The following is a 20,932-nucleotide window of genomic DNA, read 5'->3' on the forward strand; positions in this document are numbered from 1 at the left end:
AAGAGAAACTATCTAGCAATAGATCAATGAATCAGATTATGGGATATCCAAATGATGCAGTGCAATTCAGCCCTTAAAAACTCACATTGTTGAAGAATATCTAATGTCATGGGGAAGTGTCTATGAGATATTGAGTTAAAAATGCAAGTTTGGGTGCCTGAGTGGCTCAGTTGTCTAAGTGTCTGACTTTGGCTCAGGTCATGATCTCACTGTGGGTTCTACACTGACAGTGCTGAGCCTGCTTGGGATTCTCTCTCTCTCTCCCTCTCTGCCCCTTCTCCATTTGCGCGCATGCTCTCTCTCTCTCTCTCTCTCTCTCTCTCTCAAAATAAATAAACCTCAAACAAAGCAAGTTATAAAATAATGAGTATATTACAATCTCATTTTGATATCAGAAATTAAGTATTGTAGCAGGATGACTCCTTTGCTATTCCTTTCTCTCTGTCTTCATGTCTGACGTGGGAAAAGGGGTCTTTTGACATCACAGGACATAATACAAAAAGAGAGGTTTATTTGTCTTGCGGATGCACCACGTAGGATGCACCACGATCGAACTGGGATATTGGAGGAGGGGAGAGGGAAAAGAAGGAAGGGGCTTCTGGCCTCAGCTTAGAGCAAATTTAAACGAAAGCTGGAAAAAAATATATTGTCCATTCTCTGGATTTTGCAAGACATTCATTTCCCTGAAACTCTTCATTTCAATCTGCGCTAGATCGCAAGAAAGTCTTCGGTTGGGGGAAGTATTGAAGGAAGATGCAACCACTCAAAATCTGAAACAAGAGACTGAGTTTACTGCTTGCTTAAGCAAGGGAGAGCTGTGCTTGTAAGGCACTGGGTCTGAGCAAGGTTAACTTCCTATCGGTTCCAGGGGACCATGGAGTTCAGGGGTGGGTCAGCTTTCAGAGTGTACGGGAATTGGTTGACCTCTGGCCCTAGAAGCATGGTGAGTGGAGTGAGGCTGTCGCTGACCGGTTATTTTCGGGGTGTGCTTATTACTGGTTAAGCGCACGGTTTTAGGTTACTGAAACGAGTGGTCGTATAAACCGGGTTTATAACTGGTTCTAAGTGTTGCTTGTTATAGCCACAGAACAATTAGGCTTTTCCTAAGAGGATGGGAATGTTTTCTTCTGGGGGAAAGGGGAGGGGATGGCAGGGAAGTCTACACCTACATAAAGATCTCAAAACATGTTGAGTAAAAAACAGTTCCCAAATGCTGCCTCCAACGTGATGCCTTTTATATTTATATTTTTTAAACCTCCACACAAAACAAGACCACATATTATCACTATATCATAGTGTATTAGGATTCTCCAGAGAATGGGTCTCAGTGAAACAGACCATGTGGAGCCTTTGTTGCTGGAGCTAATCTTGATTGGCTAGGACTGGTTTCTAGAGAATCCCAAAGACACCGGGAGCCTCCTGGATTTGGACTCAGAACTTGGCTGTGAGAGAAGAGGCCCCCCCTCCCCTCGGCCTCCCCCAGGGCTGGGACTGGTGAGCAGCTGTAGCTCCAGTTGATCTGGGAGGACAGTTCCAGAATGCAGGCCCAGGTTCTGACTGAGCCCTCCCCACCAGGTGATGGCCTCCACGACCCCCACAAGGCTGGCCCTGCGACCACGAGTGAATCAGTGAATCGGAGCCTGCGAGGCCTCAGCTTCTGCCTTTCCTGCCTCTAGCCTGAGGTGAGGTGGCCCAGCCGCAGCCAGCTGTCAGCCCCTGACCCTCCCGAGACTCCCGGGGCTGAAATTCTTGGGGCAGATTTCTCACCCTCTCAGTACTTCCTTCCAGCTCATCTGGCAAGTGAGAAGACTTCACAGGCTTCGGAAGAGGACGGTGGCAGAGACTGCTTTGAAAGGGATAAAGAGCTCAACGAGGGGAGGATATCACCATTACAGTCTAAACCTCAGACCCCAGCTGGGCGGCAGGCGGTCACATGTCTGTAAACAACCAGCGCTGCGTGAGCACAGAGGCTCCTGTTACCGAGTTGCCCACATGGGTGGCCCGGCCGACTTGCAGGGGTGGGTGGGGCAGGGGCCCCAGAGGAGAGAGGAGAAGGGGAAGGCTTGCAGCATGGGGGTCTGAGAGTCTGACCGAGACCAGGCGTGATTCGCAGAGGGCCTCCATGAGAGGTCAGTAGGGTGGCACCCTTTCCCCATCACCCAGGTAACACCCTCTCGGTGGGAGGAACGGGGAGGGGGGGTGGCCAACTCTGTGAGGAAGCTCCCAACCTCCTCCCTGCCTGACGGGCCTGCCTGGTGGTCTCCATGGTAACAAAGTCACCTCAGGGACTAGAAACATACATCTTTTTGGCCCGGAGCCCCATGGCCTCTGAGGTGGGGCCCACAGACGGCTAGCGGGGGCCAGGCCCTCATCTGCCTCCGTCACAGCCAATGTCAGGGGGAGGAGGGGCACTCCACGCTTCCCTCAGGAAAGGGAAGGGTCAGCCTTCTGTTGGAAAACAGCTGCTGGACTCTGGTGCTGACAGACAGCCATCTTTCCACACCAAGGCCCTGTCCTGTTACTGCCCTGTCTGGAGCCTTGATTTCCCACCAGAGTTTGTGGAGGGGCCCTATTCTGTCGACCCACCCAGCCCACCTCGCAGATGTCTGGCCTGCTTCTCAGGCTGGGAGTAGACACAGTTCTCCTCCCCTCTTCCTCTCCTCCATCCCACTCACTGATAAATTTTTAAATTCTGGCTCACTTAACTTTCATGGCTGTGGACAAGCCCAGGCCTCAGCTTCTTCATTTGCAAAAAGTGAAGGTAGAAGTAGATTATTTGTAAGTTTTCTTTCGGCCTGGAATCCCCAAATCATGTCACTCTCCTGCTTAAAAAATTTCAGTGCTTCCCACTGTCTAGCAAAGCCCTGACTCCCTAGGATGGCATCCAGGGCCCGGGCTACCTTCTGGCCTTTTCCATCACTCTTCTGTTTGACAGACCTCAAGCATCAGCCAAACTGAACCACTTGAAAATCCCTATACAGTGGTGGGTCGTCCACCTCTAGGTTCTTTGTTAATGGCAGGGGGGCAGGGCGCTCCCACTAGAACGCCTTCCCTGGTCACCTCCCCCCACTCAACCTTGCCTTTCCTCAAGTCATGGCTGGAGTGCCACCAACTTTGCAAAGCCAGCCCTGGTTTCCCCCATGTGCCAATCATCCCAGATACCTCAGATTTCTTTGGTAGCACTTCATCTGCATTTGCTTAAGCCGCGGGGCCTTCTTTCCATTTATTCTAATTGCCTGCACATAGCACATGTCTGATTCCTTTGAGTAAGTTTTTAAGATCAATGTCTTACCCATCTCTGAAACCCTGGCTAATCTGGTGTTCCACGGGGCTCGATCTCTGCCTGGTGTCTCTCTGAGTGAGCATCTCTCAAAGAACATTAGGGCCTTCAACATGAGGGAAATATTGTAGCGCTCTCCCGAGCCCTTCCCTCATTCCCAAATTACTTTAAGTCATCAGGAGCTCTACAACAAAACAAAACAAAATCTAGAGCTCTTTGTCTAGATCTAGCCCTGAGCCCTTTTATTTCCCTCCTTTCTCTTAGTTCTTAGGTAGATCAACAGCCTCTCCAGCTAAGGCCTCTCTCCTTATCCTCCTTACTTCTTGCAGAGTGGGATTTTCCTTATTAAGCAGGAAACTGGGAAGGTTTTCACTTGGTAATATATTTTGCCCCCCACACACGTATCTACTACAAAATGCCCGCTCCTGGTAGCCTCAAAGAATGCTCATGAATGAACAAATGAATGATCAGGATAGCCAGTTCACACGCATAATTAGGACCAAACTCTAATACCTCTGGTCTGGTGTCCCTAGGGTCCATTCTCCACACAGGAGGCAGAGGGATCTTTCAAAAATGTACCTAATATCACTTCACCCCCCTGCTTGAAACCCTCCAATGGTTTCCCTCCACATTATAATAGAATTCCGCCTCCTCCCCCTGTCCTGTAAAGCCCTTCATAACCCGACCCCTGCCTACCTGACATCACATCTTGTACCCTTCCTTCCTTGCTCGTCACGGGATTCCTTCCATGCCTTTGCACCGCTGTGTCCTCTGGTTGAGTGCTCCTACTTGTGATCTTCACGTGACCAACTCCTTCTTGTCCTTCAGATTTCACCGTAAATGTCATCTCCACAGAGGCCATCCATGACCTCCTGGTTCTAAAGTAGCTTCCCCCTCCATCGACTGATGAATGGATAAAGAAGTTGTGGTTTATATACACAATGGAATACTACTTGGCAATGAGAAAGAATGAAATATGGCCTTTTGTAGCAACATGGATGGAACTGGAGAGTGTGATGCTAAGTGAAATAAGTCATACAGAGAAGGACAGATTCCATATGTTTTCACTCCTATGTGGATCCTGAGAAACTTAACAGAAAACCATGGGGGAGGGGAAGAAAAAAAAATGGTTAGAGAGGGAGGGAGCCAAAACATAAGAAACTCCTAAAAACTGAGAACAAACTGAGGGTTTATGGGGGGTGGGAGGGAGGGGTGGGTGGGTGATAGGTATTGAGGGCACCTGTTGGGATGAGCACTGGGTGTTGTATGGAAACCAATCTGACAATAAATTTCATTTAAATAAATAAATAAATAAATAAATGAATAAATAAATAAAGTAGCTTCCTCCAAACACAATCTCATCACCTTTCCTTATTTTCCTTATATTCTACTTAACCTCTATTGCTGCATGACAAAACTGGCCCCAAACAATTAATTATGAATGTATCTCACAATTCTGAGGGCCAGGAAATCAAACAGTGGACACTGGGTACCTCTCATCTCTGCTCCATGGGTCTGGGGCGATGGCTGTAATGGCTGGGAGCTGGAACAGCTGGAAACTGATCGAGCTCTCTCACTCTTGCTCCCGTGCTCTCTCTCTCCCTTTATATGGCTGGCTTGGGCTTCCTTCCAGCATGGTGGCCTCATGATAATTAGACTTCTCACGTGGCAGCTCAGTCTTCCAAGAGACCAAAGTAGAAGCTTCCAGTTAGCTCAAAAGGAAACATTTTGGGTCCCTTCTGCCGTAGGGAGAAGACCCGGGTCAACTCAGATTCATGGGGGTGGGGAACAGAGACCTCACCTCTTGAGGGAAGTAATGTCAAAGAATTCAAGGCCATCTCTAATATGCCAGAACCCCATTTTGGCAAGAAGACATTTCCTTATTAATTTTTTTTGTTTACATGTGTAACTTGCTTATTGAGCAAACAGTGGGTATAAAACAAACTAGCTTCCTTCCCTTATCATTGTTTCTAGACGAACTATGTTGATCGTCCTTTTCCTGTCTCTTAATAGCATTTTGGGGAGATCTTTTTTTTTTTTTAAGTTTATTTATTTATTTTGAGAGAGAGAGAGAGCACAAGCAGGGGAGGGGCAGAGAGAGAGAGAGGGAGAGAAAGAGAATTCCAACCAGGCTCTGTGTGGTCAGCGTGGAGCCCAGTGAGGGGCTCAAACCCACGAACCATGAGATCATGACCTGAGCCAAAACCAAGAGTCAGACGCTTAACCGACTGAGTCACCCAGGCACCCCAGGGAAATCTTCTAATGTTCCTGTCACTTTAATTTAGGAAAGGCCCAGCCCCATCTAGGCTGGTCTATCCAATTTAAGACCAACTCATTTTCCTCCCTCAGGCAGGGTATGAATTTGTCCCAAGGGAATGGGGAGGTCATGGGCACAGTCTGCCCTTGTACCTGCCCTGCCCTCTCCACAGCTCCTCTCTCCTCTTTTACACATGGTCAGGAAGGAGTGACTGGGGCAAAGGCATGCTTAGCTGTGGCCGCGTCTTCTCTGCGGTGAATGCATCTGGCATGATGGGCATCTGGAGGCCAACTCTCTTGTGGGGCACACCGCAGGGCACCCCACAGCACTGTTCCCTGATGCGTTCCCCTTCCAGCTCTATATCTGACACCCCCACTCAGCGCTTGCCCCAACCCCACACCCATACAGCCCACAGCCCATGGGGTCTCCTTACCTGCAGCTTTTCCTCTCAGGAGAACATGTGCAAGGCAGCTCAGGGCCATTCACCTCCCACCATGTCCCCCCGGCCCATGGGAAATTCCTGCTGGATGCTCCTCTCTCTCCTCTGTCACCCTTCAGTTCTCCACTCCCCCGAGGTGCCATCCAGATAGCACGTGGGCTAATCTGCACAGAGCGAATCCAGCTCCGGGGAGAAGATGCAAAGGGGTCGACAACCCAGGTCTCCAGGGACCTCGCCTCCTCCTCTCTCCCCCTCCCCTTCCCTGGCCTCCGCTTGTGAAGACTGAGGAAGGGGGTGCTGGATGGTGTTTGGGGCCACCAGTCATCTCATAGTAAATCCTGTAGGAGATGTGTCCAGCCCCAAATTGTTTCTCTTCGTTTTAGAGTGTGACGTACTCAAGACCCCTTTTTCCTTAGCTCTGAGTCTAGTCATCAATTTGAGCAACAGAAAAGTCCATCCAATATCTTGCAACATACAGTCGGTCTCTCCCCTCAAATATAAGCTCCGCGAGAGCAGGTCCTTGCACGTTAGTCCCCACTGAATCCTTGGTGCCTCGGACCGTGTCAGGAGCACAGGGGGTGCTCTACAAACATGTAACGAGCAATGAAGAGGGCCCTCTAAGACCTGTGGGGCTGCCAGTATGGTCAAATGGACCAGCCACTTCCTTTCCTACTCGTTCCTGAGCCTCCCGCCCCGGATGCAGATTTTCACTTCCGGCCTCTGGGAGCTTCCCTGGTCTCTGGCTCTCTACAGGGGTCACTGGGGTGGGGAAGCTGAACTCCATGTGAGCGGCCCTGTGGGGGGTCCCTGGCGCGGAGCCAAAGGCCTGGCCGAGGGGAAGGGGTGCTCTTCTGAGTTTTCAGTCTGTCAAAGGCAGTGGCTCAGGATGGCTGCAGCCCAAGAGTGGAGAAGTAGGAGAGAAGTGCATCTCTCCTGTAAAGTGTGTCCCCTGAGGCTGGCCCACAACGCACCCCGCCCCCTCCCCGTGACCATGCCAGAAGCACATTCTGACCAGACTGTCCTCCAGGGGGGCCCAGGCCTCAGGGAACACACTGCCAAGGGCAGCTGCCTCAGCAGGGCTGTTCCACCCCACCCCACCCCACCCCGACCGGCCTGTCCATGGCTTCCCTCCAAAGCCTGAGGCCGGCCCCTGCCCACTGGGTCCCTGTGGTTTTGTCCTGAGCCGCCTCAAGTGACAGAAGTGGGGAATTCCCCCTCCCACAACGCCACACACCATAAACACACACACGCCTTGCAGGTCGCGGGCAGGTGGGAATCTGGTAGTACGTGGTTTGGACTGAAAAAAGAAAAAAGAAAATTTTTCTCGTTTCATGCCAAGGTGTTCAGGAGAAGGCAGAGGAAGATGGGAGGTAAAAGGAAGAAGAAATCGGGCAGCATCTGGGAATCCCCGCCCGCGCCAGCAGCCCGAGCAGGCTTGGGATGCTGCAGCCGGGACGTCTGTCCCAAAGGGCTGGGAGAAGACTGGGAGACCCCATTCCTCAGGGACCAGGGGGCCAGCACCGGACTGAGAGTGGGACGGCCCTGGGGGAAGGGGAAAGGGAGTGTGCTCTTGAAGGTGAGGGTGTTCGGGGTGGCTGGGGCCAGGGCCCCCAACTTTGAGGCCAAGATTACATCTTGGGAACCCGTCGCGACGGGAGGAGCGGACCCCAGGGTTTTGCCTGAAGCAGCGGGGGAGAAGACACTCCAGGGTGCGGCAGGAGAGGCCGGAGCTGGCCCCAGGGCTGCCCTGAGCGCAGCCTCCCTCTTCCTGTCCTGCTTCCACGTTTTTGCCGTTGAGGCCCACTGCTGCGGCAGACACACTCCCCTGGGAAAGCTGTCTCCAGACTAGAATACTTTATTCAAGAGAATCTGGCTTGGCAGCCGGACAGCCACTGAGGGGCGGCTTGCTCCACGTCCGGCCTAGGGCCGCCTCTTTGCTTGTGTCCCTGAGAGGGGCAGGTGGTGATGCCTTGACCGTAAAGAACAATGTCCCAGCACGAAGCAGTGCAAGACGTCAGGACAGACTAGGGCGCGAGGAGTGGCAAAGGCCCCCAGGCAAGCATCGTTCTCTGGGGCTGAACTCGGCGGATCTCCAGGGTGCGGAGCTGCTGCCCAGAGGAGGAGGAGGAGGACGCAGAAGGACCCCTCCATCCCCGGCGTGCCTTCCCCTCCAGCCTGGGCCCGGGCGACAGAACAGGCTCCTCCGCTCCTGCGGGGGCGAGGGGCTCCCAAAGCCAGCGCTGTTGGTCCACGCGGTCCAGGGTCGGAACAGGAGGCAGGTCCCATTCTGTCTCCTGCTCCGGGGAAGCCCACCGGGCCCTGGCGTGCCCCTCACAAAGCCGCGTCTGCGCGCTTCTCCCGCAGCTGAAACACACATGGGTCCGTGGCTGCCTTCTTTCTTTCTCTCACGTTCTGTTTAAGGCACTGAATTCCTGAGGGTCCTGTCCCTCCCTGCCCCTCATCCTGGAGGAAGCAAATCATTCAGCAGGGATACAATTGGCTAATAAATAGAGGGCAGGTGTCAGCAGGGAGGTAACTGAGAGTGTGACGGTAATAAATACAGGAGCCGGGTGGGGGTTGTCTCTCTTCTGAGGGGCTGGTTACCTCCGGGGAACAGTATTGCCGCACCTGCCAGAGACCAAACACAGAAAGGGGGTATCAGCACCCTGTGAGGGCAGGGTCCCTCCTATGGGAGGGGGGACAGGCCTGGAGGGAAAGCTTGGACAGGGAGCACAGGGAGATTGCAGCACTCCTGGGTCTCTGCTTGCACCGAGGCCAAGACGCTAGGAGTTACCCTTCACCAAGCACTTACCCACATGCCCAGCCCTGTGCTAAGCCCTCTTTCATTGCCCTTTAACAACATCCCATGAGGAAGGCCCTGCTATCATGACACTTTAGAAGACAAAACAAAAACAAAAAACAACTAAGGCCCAGAAAGGTTAAGAAACTTGCCCGAGGTCACACAGCTAGTCAGTGACAGAGCCAACTTTGAACCCAGCCTGGCTTCATGCAATAATGCCTCCGGTTACTCGAGGACCACAGTCTTCTAACAGGGGTACGGGCAACCCTAGATGTGCATGAAGATTGTCCGAGGGGTATGTGAGTATTGATAGTGTTAAGAGAATCAGTTTTCAGCCTCCACACGTCCTCTGCCTGAAAACTGCATGAGAAATTGCCTGAGGTCTGTTTCCCCACCACCTTGGTCACAACTGCCCCGCTCCCTTTAGGAAGGAAAGAAGCATCTTGTCCTTTCCAAATCCAGCTCAGTACTTTGCCCCAGGGTAAAACTAGTGGGGTGGGGACAGTGACCAAAAGAACAACCTGAGATATCCATGTAGGTGCTGAAAAAGGAGATATGGCCAATGACCAGGTAACCAAGGCTTTCGCAAGTCAAGTGGTTTCCAAGTCTTCGCTTTCAACAAAATTGAACAATTTAACCGAACTGTCAGCTCATAAGCCAAGAGAAGTAATTTTTGTTAGCAGATCACCTTGAGGCTTTTGGCAAATAACTTGGAAGGAGTTCAAATGATTGTATGACATCTAGTCCCATTTACTTCTTTCTGGGAGCATGGTTTCTCAACCTTTCCCTCTATTAAAAAATGAAAATGGAATTAATGCTGAATCCTGTCTCAGTCTGGCAGGAGGTAACATTCGTTAGTGGATTCATTAACTAATTAAAAAGAGGTAGCCACCATCATCTCATTGAGATGCATTCCCTGTAAGATTGATTATACTTTTATGTTTAACATTTATTAAAATATGACATATCTGTGCTGTTTTGATCAACTGGTACTACTAATAATTACCGTGATAACTTATTCCAGGAAAGGACTTAGTTTAGAGTTTTCTGTTCACAGGAAAATGAAAACAATTCAAATTTATACACCATTGTTATGGCAGATAAATGTGACAAGGGGACACATAATGGACTTTTGAACATTAAAAAAAATATTAAACTAGGGGCGCCTGGGTGGCTCGGTCGGTTAAGCGTCCGACTTCGGCTCGGGTCATGATCTCACACTCCGGGAGTTCGAGCCCCGCGTCGGGCTCTGTGCTGACAGCTCAGAGCCTGGAGCCTGCTTCGGATTCTGTGTCTCCCTCTCTCTCTGCCCCTCCCCTGCTCACACTCCGTCTTTCTCTCTCTCTCAAAAATAAATTAACATTAAAAAAACAAAAAAACAACAAAAAAAAAATTGGGCTGAAATTCTATGGGGGAAGCAGAATGGAAACACAGGTTCAAGTTAAAAAGAAGCAACGTAAACATGCAGCTATTAAAGCAAAGCGTTCACATTTGTTTTTAAGCGCGTGATGGGAACTCTTAGGGTGGCTGATTCTATAGGGTGTACCCAAAGATTTCTATAATGACTTTATTAAAACATTAATATTTATACCATGCCAGAAACGATATCCTATGTACCTATTTATACTTTTGATGAACTTCTGATTTTTCAAGTTCAATGTCAACTTAAAAAGAAGTGAGGGAGCACGTGGGCTTTTGAAATTCTCTCAGGAGATTCCCAAATGAGATGTTTGAGGACCACTGTCCTGGCAGATGGAGGAACGGGACACTTTCTATGTGGGGCTGCCGGGCAGGGGCTGGGGGCGGGGGCGGTGCACATGGACCACACTGCCGGCTCTTTCCCCAAGTCCATGCCTGGGCCCAAGGGGGAAGCGAGGGCTGCACACATTCAGGAGACCGGCATCCCCAGCACCCCTGTCTTCACAGGGCCACTAGGAAGTAGCCCCAGATGTGTTTTCAGTTGTGAGAATATTTTTCACTAGAATGGAAGCACTATAGGAGCAAGAATCATGTTGGTTTGTTCATGGAAGTACCTGGCACACAGTAAGTGCTTGGGAGATGTGTGTAGAATGACTGAATGTTCCCCTCCTTCTACACACAGAGGAAAATGAGGGTCAGAGACGTCACGTGACTCTCTAAAGGCCATGAAGAGACTCAGGGCTAAGCCTGATGAAGAACCAAGTTCCCCTGATGCTTCCTGGGCGCTAGATTCCCTAGGAGACACTTGCCTGTTCTGCCCCAAGACTGCCCTGGCCTTGCCTTTCCCCTTCCCGACCACTGATCCCTGCTGGCAGGGCAGGGGCCCCCTCTGGCCCAGACTCCTTGCCATCCCTGGTCCCCCCCTCCGCGCACTCACAGGTGGCAGTCTCTGGGTCTCTGCTTCTCTCTCTTCCTCTTCCCCCTGCCCTTGGGTCTCCTCCTGCAATAAGCCAAAAGCGTCAAGACAAAGTGGCTGGGGGCCCCCATGCTAGGACAGAGGCTGGCAGGCCCGAGAATAGCCCGGAGCCCCAGCCAGGCCACTTACCTTTCTGGCTTCATCTTCTCCCGCAGAGGCCTGGGAAAACAGACAGAGAGACCAGGGGACAATCAGGAAGCCAGTAAGTAGGGGGCTCCCCGCCACCCAGGCACCTCTCAGACATCCAGCCCTGGTCCTGCAGTTAGTGTTGAGACCACCAGGGGGCAGAATGGAGCCAGTGAGGGAGGGACGGCCAGAGGTCTCTGGACTTCAGCTTCCACTCAAAGCTCTTGTGACCCCACCGCTAGAATTAGGAACCTCCTCTTGGGGCCCCTTCCCACAGCCTTGTGCACTCTTCAGCCTCTTGGCATCAAGTCTGTGGACTTGCGGGTTTGTTCTCTGCTGATTTTCTCTGTTCAGTTCCTTCCCTGGTACCTGCCCTTCCTCCCGGAGTGCATGCTGGGAGTTTCTGCAAGGACAGCGAATGAGGGGCAAAGCCATGGACTGGAGGATGGTTGCCACCAGCTCAGGATGCCTGTTGGGGCACAACGGCCACCCCCACCCTGGGGATGTATGACACTGCGGGCGACAGCAGGGGGAGTGCGTGAGGGGGTGACGCGAAGGGAGGTGAGCACGAGCCCCACAGTCACCAGGCATGTCCTAGTTCTGCCTCCAGGGCTGTGGCTGTTCGCCCAGAAGTGAGAAGAAAGGTGTCCTGTTGCCCAACCCATTGGAAGGGAACAGGGCCTCCGTCTTTCCTGGGAACAGGGGTGGGGGCGTGGGCAGTATGGTAACAGTCGGCTTTGGGGCCGGGGCAATGCTGCCCCAGGCTGGCTGTCGTCCTTAGGAGCCAGTGCAGGGTACCAGGGCATCTTGGTACCAGGGACTGCCTGGTCATGTCTCTGCCATCTTGGGCCAGTCAGAGACGGTCTGTGAGCCTTCGTCTCCTCGGTCTGCCTGCCCCAAAAGATTGGCTGTGAGGGCAGAGGTGACGTAGAAGGTGAAATGTCACCATCTGGCACTGTGCCCAGGAGTGTTCATTACTGAGCTATTGTTACATGACTAAGCCCTGGCCAGGACGGAAAGGAGGAAATGGATTGAAGCAGGGCCTCCAATAGAGGTAGAGTGAAGAGGGCCTAGAGCCTGGGCTCTGGTCCAAAAGGGGTGGCCCGAGTCCTGGACAGGAGGCAGGGCCCAGCCCAGGGCAGCAGTGAGGCTCCTGAAGAATGTGGTTATGGCCATGAGAGGCAGCATGAGAAATGGAAGGCTTAGGGATTATATAGGCTGGGGTTCCCTGACTAGCCTCAGTTTACCTCATTTGTAAAATGGGGATGACAATAGTACCTGCCTCCTAGGGTTGTTATGAGAGGAGGGACCTTGTCTGTCTTGCTCACCACTGTATCCCAAGCATCTAGGGCAGTGCCTGGCATACAGCAGGCACTCAATAAATGTTTGTTGAATGAATGAGAAAACATTCAAGTGCCTAGTGTGGGGCACAAAAGAGGTGCACACAATAAATGGTGCCTCTCCCCCTGTCTTCTGGCCTCAGGTCAGGGCTCGGGACCTCTAGTCTGGTGCTTCCATCTATGTATGGCCCAGGGCACCAGGAGAATGGGTTCCAGCCCATTTCTCTCCTCCCTGAGCCTGGTTAAAGTGCCAGGCCTGCTGCTCCTGGTAACTAATGTTCAGGGTGCTCTGGGCAAAGGCAGCAAGACTGCTGGTTAGAGGCTCTGCCAGGCGGAGGTTGGCTTTAAAGAAAGCCACTGACTCCTTCTTTCTGCCACTTTTCTCCTGCCAGAGCGTATCCCTCTCTGTGCCCCTCAGTCCAGTCGCCCCTTCCCTGGGCGCCAGCCTGGCCTAGGACTAAGTCCAGGCTAGCAATGTCTTAGCCCCAGGCACCTCTTCCAGGGCTGTGGCGGCCCCCTCCCACCTCAGGGAGGGGGAGAGCGCACCCCCAGCCCCTCCAAGTCTGGGATGGACCCTGGCTTCCTCTGCCCCTGTGGCTTCTCAGGCAACTGTGTTCCAGCTGATGGGACCACTTCCCCGGGCAAAACTGGCTGATGTGGAGCATAGAAGGCAGCTGCCACTGGTCCCTTATTTCCTTCGTCTCCCTCAGCCAGGAAGACAGCGCGGGAGGGATGGGCAGCCACTGGACTGAGGCTCCCAAATGAGAAGGGCCTGTCCCTGCCGCTCCCCGAGGACCTACCTGCACTCGCAACGGACGTGCTGAGAGAATGTCAGCTCCACGTAGGAGGGCCGGTCCTCAGAGTGGATCTTCAGGAGCTTCCAGGAGAGAAAGGTTTGAGGCCAGGATTGGAGGATGGCCCCTGGGTTTCCAATAGTCTCTCCACCCCCTCCCCGGGAGCGGGACCTGACTCCTTGTTTGCCACCAGCCTTGGGATCACATACTCTCATTGTGCTTTGAGTCGGGGGCAAACAGCCCTCCCGCCTGCATGTGGATCTGAGGGAGGCCCCTGTCCCTCCTTCCCCGGGGCCACCAGCATGGCAATAGTGTAGGAAGGGAGACTCTGCTGTGGAGTCGGAGCGACCTACGTACAGTCTTGGTTCTTCTACCTGCTGAGCCAGTGAAATGCCAGCTCTGAACCTCAAGCCCTTCATCTGTGAAATGTAAATAACACTTGCCTTGAAGGATCACGTGTTGAGGTAACAGAAGTAACATTTAGGAGCACCTAGCACAGGGCTTGGCCTTACTAGCAAGTGCTTAATTAACAAGGGGTGTGTGTGTGTGTGTGTGTGTGTGTGTGTGTGTACGCGTGCCCATGTGCACACACGCAAAGCTCAGGGCACCGAATGCCCCTGGTATACACGAGGACTGCTTGCATCTGAACAGGTTTCCTTTCCAAGCTCCACCAGACGTCCTTGGGTCATGGGGTAGGACCAGGCTAGAGCCCTTGGAGTGGGCTCCAAGCTGGGACGGGGCTCGGGAAGGGGGGGAGCACCGTGCTGGGGTGGGGAGTGCCGGGGCCTCGGAGTCAGTTCCGGTCCCGGGACCTTGGCCTGCTCTCCTCCCCTCCCTACCTGCATGGTGACATTGACCGTCTCTACGGGCACGCAGTGCAGGTTCTCATCACCACAGCAGCCGGTGCAGCGCAGCAGGGAGATGCAGGAGGGGCTGAACATGTGCTGCACCTCACTGGGGTACTCCGACACGATGTCCACCAGCCTCTCTAGCGCCCGGCAGTAGCTGCGGCCCCACACTTCCTGGAAGGGCACCACTACAAGGAGGCACAGACAGCTGGGTCAAATCAGGAGGAGCCTGCCCCTCAAAGGCCCAGTGCCAGCTCCCCAAGCCCCGCTGGGCCTTCCAGGTTCAGCCCGCACTCCCTCCTCCAGGAAGCCCCCAGCCTGTATGAGCTCTGTGCTCTGAACTCCTGACATGATGCCTCTGGGAGGACTGCTGGACCCCTAGCTGGACAGAAACCACAGTGGAATGGAGTTTCTCAGGGTCTGGCCTCTCTGCTCTGTTCTCAACGCAGGCACCCACATCTGCCGTGGCGCCCTTGGAACTTTGAGGAGCGTGTGTCTTGGGGGCTCCTCAGGCCCTCTGGGCCTTTCTCAGGCCTGATCGACTGCTTCCTTGATCTTGGGGAATTTGCAGAGAACAGTCAGTTCTGCATGACTGGCTTGTAGAGTCCCACAGGGAGGGTTAGCCTCCCCTTAGTCCTTATTTTCTGCCCCTCTCTGAGCCAGCTCCTCTACTCGGCAGCCAAGGCCACGGCCAGCAACGTGCGCTGTCCACATCACTCTCCATTTCAGTGGGACCAGCCCTCACATCAGGCTCGGCTGTATCACCATTATTCCCACCTTTGGGATGTGCTCTTTGTCCCCTTCCTGTTCCTAACCAAATAAAGCCCACTATCCCACCTCCTCTCCGGAGCCTTCTCCAACTTTCCCAGTATGAACAGATGTTCCTCCTTTGAGCATAATTTGGCCCCGAGGTTTTACCTTATCTTGGCCACTAGTGGCTCTTATCTCCTTTACAACCAAGTCGAGGCTCCATGAGGACAGGGACCCAAGCACCCAGTAAAAATAGGCTAGGTAATTATTGATTGATTAGATGACAGTTCACTGAGGATTATCAGGGACATCCCTGACCCCCACCACATCCTAGTGGTTGTGACCAGGATCTTTTGTCAGCTCATCTGGAATCTCTCAAAAGATGCTCCTTCAGGCGAAGGCCTGGGGCCTGGTCCCAAACAGAGGCTCCCAGAAAGTGAGTAGCCAGAGTTAGGAGACCTGGCTTCTAGTCCTGGTCCTATACTGGCTGTGTGACCTGGGGGAGGTCACTTAAACTTTCTGGGTATATCAGTTTCCTCAGCTGGGGAAAAACGAGAAGGCTGGGAATAGATGGTTGCTAAGGTCTCTCTCGGCTCTGACACATGGTTTGGGATTCTGTGCTTGCAACCCAGCCCAGCCTTGAGACTGTGGGCAGAGAAACATCTCTAACTCTGGGTCATCCTGCCCTATACCTGATGGTTGTCCTCAGCTGATGGGGAAGGACAGGGAAGCTGGATCACCTGGGGGACCCTGCAGCCTCTGCCCTAGAGCAACGGCCGCTCCTAGCAGCCCCTCACTTCCTTCCATGGCCTTTCCTAGGAGGCAGAAGGGGCCGAAGTCCATTCCACTGAGCCTGGAAGGCCGTGAGTCTCAGGGTAATCTCAGAGGAAAAATAAACTTCAGCCCTAGCAGGGGCCCTCGGGAAAGACTGCAAGCTGGTGGAAAATACCCGAGGCAGTGTATCCACGTGGAGCTGGCCAAGGCGGCCACAGAGGCAATAAACCGTGCTTATCTGGGCGTCTGCTGCTGCATTCTGCCCTGTCTGCTTAGGGAGCACTAGGGGCTGGGCCCGGGGATAGGAGGGGGACCAGATGCCTGCCCTGATCCTACCCCTCCAGCCACGGGAATACTCTCCCTGGACACAAGTGGGACACAAGCCCCTCTCCCTGTAAGCGCCAGCCTTTGCAGTGCAAGGTCAGAGGAGCACCTCCCTATTGTAACTCCATGAGCACATGTTTAGTCTAAAATCCACGAGCACTATGTAACTCTGAATGTTTCACCTCAGCCGTGGACAACATAAATAACAGCAGAGGGACAGCCGGCTGCCAAAGCGCCACAGACAGCTCAGTCTCCTGCTCTGGCACCGGCCATCAGGGAGGGGGACAGCAGCAGAGAAGGGGCACCTCAGCCCCTACCGTTCTACGAACAGGCTCCCACCCCGCCGGGCGGCCAGGGCCACGGCCACGGCCAGGTTAAGCAGAGCTGCCTGGGCCTTGGCGGCAGAAGGGATTTCCTTTCCTCGCCCCCACACCCCACCATGCAGACTACGTCATCAGGACCCAGGCTCCACGGGCCACATGACCAGACTGTGTAAGGGAAGGGGCGGGGGGGGGGGGGGGGCGGTGGCTAAGAAGGAGGCGGGCTTTGTCTGGTTTACCTGGCAGCCACCAGGAAAAAGGGCAATTCGTCCCTGGAGGCCACTGTCTGGGCACGTGGGAGAAACAGAGGGGGCTATGTGAGGGGGGTGGGCGAGGGGCTGGCTCCAGGTGTGTGGTGACCGCTCCCAGATGTGGGCTGAGCCCCTCAGGAAAGAGCTCTGCTCAGCTGCTCCTGCGAGCACTTCCTCTGGCCCCCTGACCTGCTCCGGAGGCGGGGTGGGGGTGAGAGGAACTCGAGGCTGTGGCTCGGTCAGTCACCTGGCCAGGGCTGGGCGGTTCCATGAGGCTGCGGCCAGGGCCGCAACTGGGCTCTCGGCGATCTCTCGCCAGCCCTGGCGGCAAGCCTCCAATCTGGTTCCATCTGCCTATGACCTGGGATGCAGGAGACACAGGAAAGGAAGTGTTTAATCCTGACAGCAAGCTCCTGGGGAGGGGCCGCAGAGCTGGGCTGAGCCGCCAGCCACCAGCCTGAATTCGGCAGGTGTCCTCTCCATGGCACTGGCAGGGCACACAGCCAGCCTGCCGAAAAGGGACACGCTGCTCATGCCTGCACGGTCATGAGCCACGGGGAAGGCCGATGCTACGCACCCCGACTTTGCCACATCTACGGGGGCGCGTCTGAGGCTTTAGGTGGCCCCAAGGACCTCTCTGAGCCTCAGGTTCTCCATCTATAAAATGGGGAGAAAATGAATGCCTTCCCAGTTCACAGCCCGTGGCCAGCGCAGAATTAGAGGGACTGCCCAACACGAGTGCCATGAATAGTAGTAGCAAAAATCAACGTCTACAGTTGCAAAGTACGGACCCTTCTGTCTCTTGTCTGATGTTAGCAGGAGAGGGATGGCATTTTCAGATTGTGGTAACTGGGGTCCAAAACTCATGGTGTTTCACCTGGCCACAGTCCACGCTCCCTGGCTGATTAGGCTGATAGGATGACAGGGCAGTGGCCCTAATGAACTGACACTTCTAAGCCTCCTCACCCCTGGCCACGGGAGATATGTACTCCTGTGTCTCCTCCGTGGGAGTCAGAGAATCCCACAGTCTGGGAAAAAGAACGTCGGATATCATGTAATCTAATGTTCCTATTTTACAGACGAGGAAAAGGAAATTCAGACTTCTTTGGTACCTGTTGCCGAAATACACTAAAAGCATCAAAAAGGTCATGGGGTGGAGACGGCTGATGGGTCCCTCCCCAAGTCCCAAGAGAATAATAATATTGTGCCAGAGCCAGCGGGCACAGCGGGGTGACAGGGAGAGTGTCAGTGAAGTTAAGGGCTGCTACCTCCCCCCACCTTTTCAGTGCCCAGGAGAGGCTGGCCACCAGGCAGACAGGGCCCAGGGGGAGGGTGTTCCCAGCTCTCAGAGGCTACCACGAGTGTGCGTGTGCACGTCCCTACACGCTCCCTCTCCCACAGCACGAGGGGAAGCCTCAGTAGCGATGTGTGGCTTTGCTGCACGTCTCAGAGAGGCTGGGAGGGAGGAGCGAGACAGGGGGCCTGGCATGGGCCTCCTGCTTTCTGCACGTATGTCCCTTTGGCAAAAGACACACCCTTTGAACATTCCCTCTTGATGCAACCCCGGGGGTGAGGAGCGGAGGGGCCAGGGAGGGCACGACTCATGTTCTGTCTGTTTGTAATCAATGGAAAGGCCTGGTCAGATCCCTGCAGCTCCGCCAGGGCTGGGCTTCTGGGAAGGTCCCCTCACCCCTCCCTAATCTTCTTGATGGCTTGCCCACGGCAACCAGCTCCTGGATCCCTAGTATGGCTCCTGGCACTCACCGCCTACACTGCCCTCCAAGACCCCATCTGCCTCCTTACATTATATTGGGAAGGGGCTCCGAGCCAACTGAACAAACCCTGGATATACTGGCCCCAGCCTCACTGTCTGCGTGCTGGGTGACCCTGGCCCAGGAATACACCTCCCTGGGCTCCTGGGTCACAAGAGGAGGATCTCTCAAGCCCTGCCCACTTTGTCAGCTAGGATGTCAGCCAGCTTGCAGACTCTCCCCAACTTCATACCAGCCTGTACCCATCCTTCATGCCAGCGCCTTAGTATCCTCTGCAGAGGACTGGGAGGGGCGGGCTTGGTGAGCACGTGCACCCCCAGCCCAGCGTGCTTACCTTCCACCTCTGATGAGCCATTCCCAGCAGACAAGGCCCACTGCTGTGGACAGAAAAGGGCAGAGATGAGGGGTCCACCTTGGGCTTGTGTGCTCTGGGGCCGAATTGACAAGAGCATAGAGGCCCCTCTAAGCTCCTTGCCACCCGCTGCACACGCTCTGCCCTGTCTCAGAGCCGCCTCTTTCCCAGTGCAACTAAGATCTCACTGGACCCTGAGTGGATCCCACCCTTTTCTCTGGCCTCAGTTTCCTCATTTGGATAGGGTGGAAGGCTACAGGCTTTTGCAGACCCTTGCCTTCTATGTCTCAAAGATCCTGCAACCCTTAGGGGTCTCCCTTCTCCCCAGCCCCAGGCCAGCCCTGCTGGGCCCTGTGCAGCCCGCCTTGGCTGGGTGCCAAAACCCCGGGGTGGGGGTGGGGGGCGGGAGGAGGTGATCAGCTGGTGGGAGCCGAGGGGCTGGAGCGGGTGGCGCCATGAGCTGGTGCTGCCGGTAACGTTACACCTCTGGCCAGCCCTGCAGCAGGCAGGCAGTGGCCGGTAGTGGGGCTCTTCCGCCCCTGCAGGACTGCCCAGCCCACCCACTCCTGGGTTGGGGCTGGGGACTCCTGGGGCAGCAGGACAGTGCAGTGGGAAGGGATCTCATTGGCTTTGTCAGGATTTCACTGCCCAAGCTGGCTCCCAGCCAGACTCACCCAGCTCCTGGGAAAAGGGCCCTGTTCGCTTCCCCAGGCCCTGCACTCAGGAACTCTGACTGCCCACCCGGGAAAGAGGGCACAGCAGGACCTCTTGTCTCACCCTCAGCCCACCCAGGAGCCCTGGGCTCACCCAGAACCCTGGTGGGGGCAGGGTCCAGCCTCCCCACCAATGGCCTGTTCTGCTGGCTTCCCCTCCACCAGGCCAGGTCAGAGGTCCTGGGGGCGCCTGCCTGGTCATGGGGCCTCGACCCTGACCACAAGGCCAGGGACCCGCCTGGGATTAGTGGAGAGATGCTTTTAGCAAAGCCACCAGGGCTCCAGGGGCCAGACAGGAAACCTCCCTCCCTTCCCTGTGGCTTCCCTGCCCCCGCCAAGACAGACCCCGGAGCTTGAGTCTGGGACAGCCCAGCCTGAGGTCTTCTCCCAGAAGATGTGGTCCAGCCTGGCTCCTGGGAAGTGTGTGGACATCCATGGAGGTGCCGCTCCCAGGAGTGGGTCTGTGATTTCAGAGCCCCTGCCCCCAGTGCTGGCAGCTGGGAAGATAAGGGGGGGGGGGCCAGGCCGGGGCTGGGATAGGTCTTACCTGGGGGGGCACAGCGGGCAGTGCCAGCCCAGCCAGGAGCTGCAGGAAGCAAGTGAACAGCCTCATGGCAGGCATCTTCTCAGACGTCCCAAGCCAGGAGGTTCCAAGGGAAAACCACCATGCTCGGCCCCCTGGGGGAGCCCCTGGCACAGGAGGAGAGGACCTCACTGCTGCTCCGAGGTCACCGCAGGTGGCCCGAGCATCCTCTGGAAGCCCCGGGAGCCTGAAGTCCGCAGGTAGGGCTGGGGCTGGGGCACCTGATGCGGAGCGCCGGGCGGGGCGGGGCGGTGTGGGGCAGGCGGGTCCCTGGGGAGGTCCCTTCGGGCGCCCAGCGCGACCCCAGGGCCTCTCGTGGAGGCCAGTGGAGAGGCAGCCTCCTCCTCAGACAGCAGCTCCCTTCTGGGACTGCAGCCTGTTGGCGACTGGGTTTCAAGGGCCGTGAGGGGGGCGGGGCCACAGGCCAGCCCCGCCCACCGTCGACGAGGCCTGGGAGCGGCCCCCTCGGGTGGCTGCCGCTGCGGCCGCGCGGACCCGGGAGCGCCCGGCCCGCAGTGCGCGGAAGGGGCGCCCCCGCGGCGGCCGCTCCCGCCCCGCCGCCGCCCAACCCGCAGCTTCCCGCGGGACGCCCGCGACCCAGGCGGCACCCAGGGCCGACCCCGAGAGGGGCCGGCGGCTGCGCTCCCGCTCCTCTGGGCTGGCGTGGGTGCGGGCATCCGGGTAGTGGAGCGCAACATTTGCCAGGGAGGCTCCTGACTGTCGCGGCCCCGGAAGAGACTGCAACTCCAGACCCCTAGGAAGGCAGCAGTTTGGTCTGGCCTTTTACAGTGCCACCTATGCCGTCCCCACAATC

The 20,932-nt window shown here is 55.3% G+C and overlaps 1 protein-coding gene across 2 annotated transcripts; it reads right to left on the minus strand.

Moving 5' to 3' along the window:
• Nucleotides 1-7,828: 7,828 nt before the first annotated feature.
• On the minus strand, nucleotides 7,829-20,466 carry PGF (placental growth factor). 2 transcript variants are annotated; one of them, XM_042940676.1, is made up of 7 exons: nucleotides 20,083-20,466; nucleotides 18,805-18,847; nucleotides 14,271-14,467; nucleotides 13,438-13,514; nucleotides 11,301-11,330; nucleotides 11,133-11,195; nucleotides 7,829-8,604 (listed from the first exon to the last, which is right to left on the minus strand). In XM_042940676.1, the coding sequence occupies exons 1-7, from the start codon at nucleotides 20,155-20,157 to the stop codon at nucleotides 8,577-8,579; spliced, it is 513 nt and encodes a 170-aa protein (XP_042796610.1). In that variant the 5' UTR covers nucleotides 20,158-20,466; the 3' UTR covers nucleotides 7,829-8,576. The 2 variants fall into 2 exon arrangements, with proteins under 2 accessions (XP_042796610.1, XP_042796611.1); XM_042940677.1 differs by lacking the exon at nucleotides 11,133-11,195.
• Nucleotides 20,467-20,932: the final 466 nt, after the last annotated feature.

This window comes from Panthera leo, chromosome B3, assembly GCF_018350215.1.
Source record: "Panthera leo isolate Ple1 chromosome B3, P.leo_Ple1_pat1.1, whole genome shotgun sequence".
Classification (NCBI taxonomy): domain Eukaryota; kingdom Metazoa; phylum Chordata; class Mammalia; order Carnivora; family Felidae; genus Panthera; species Panthera leo.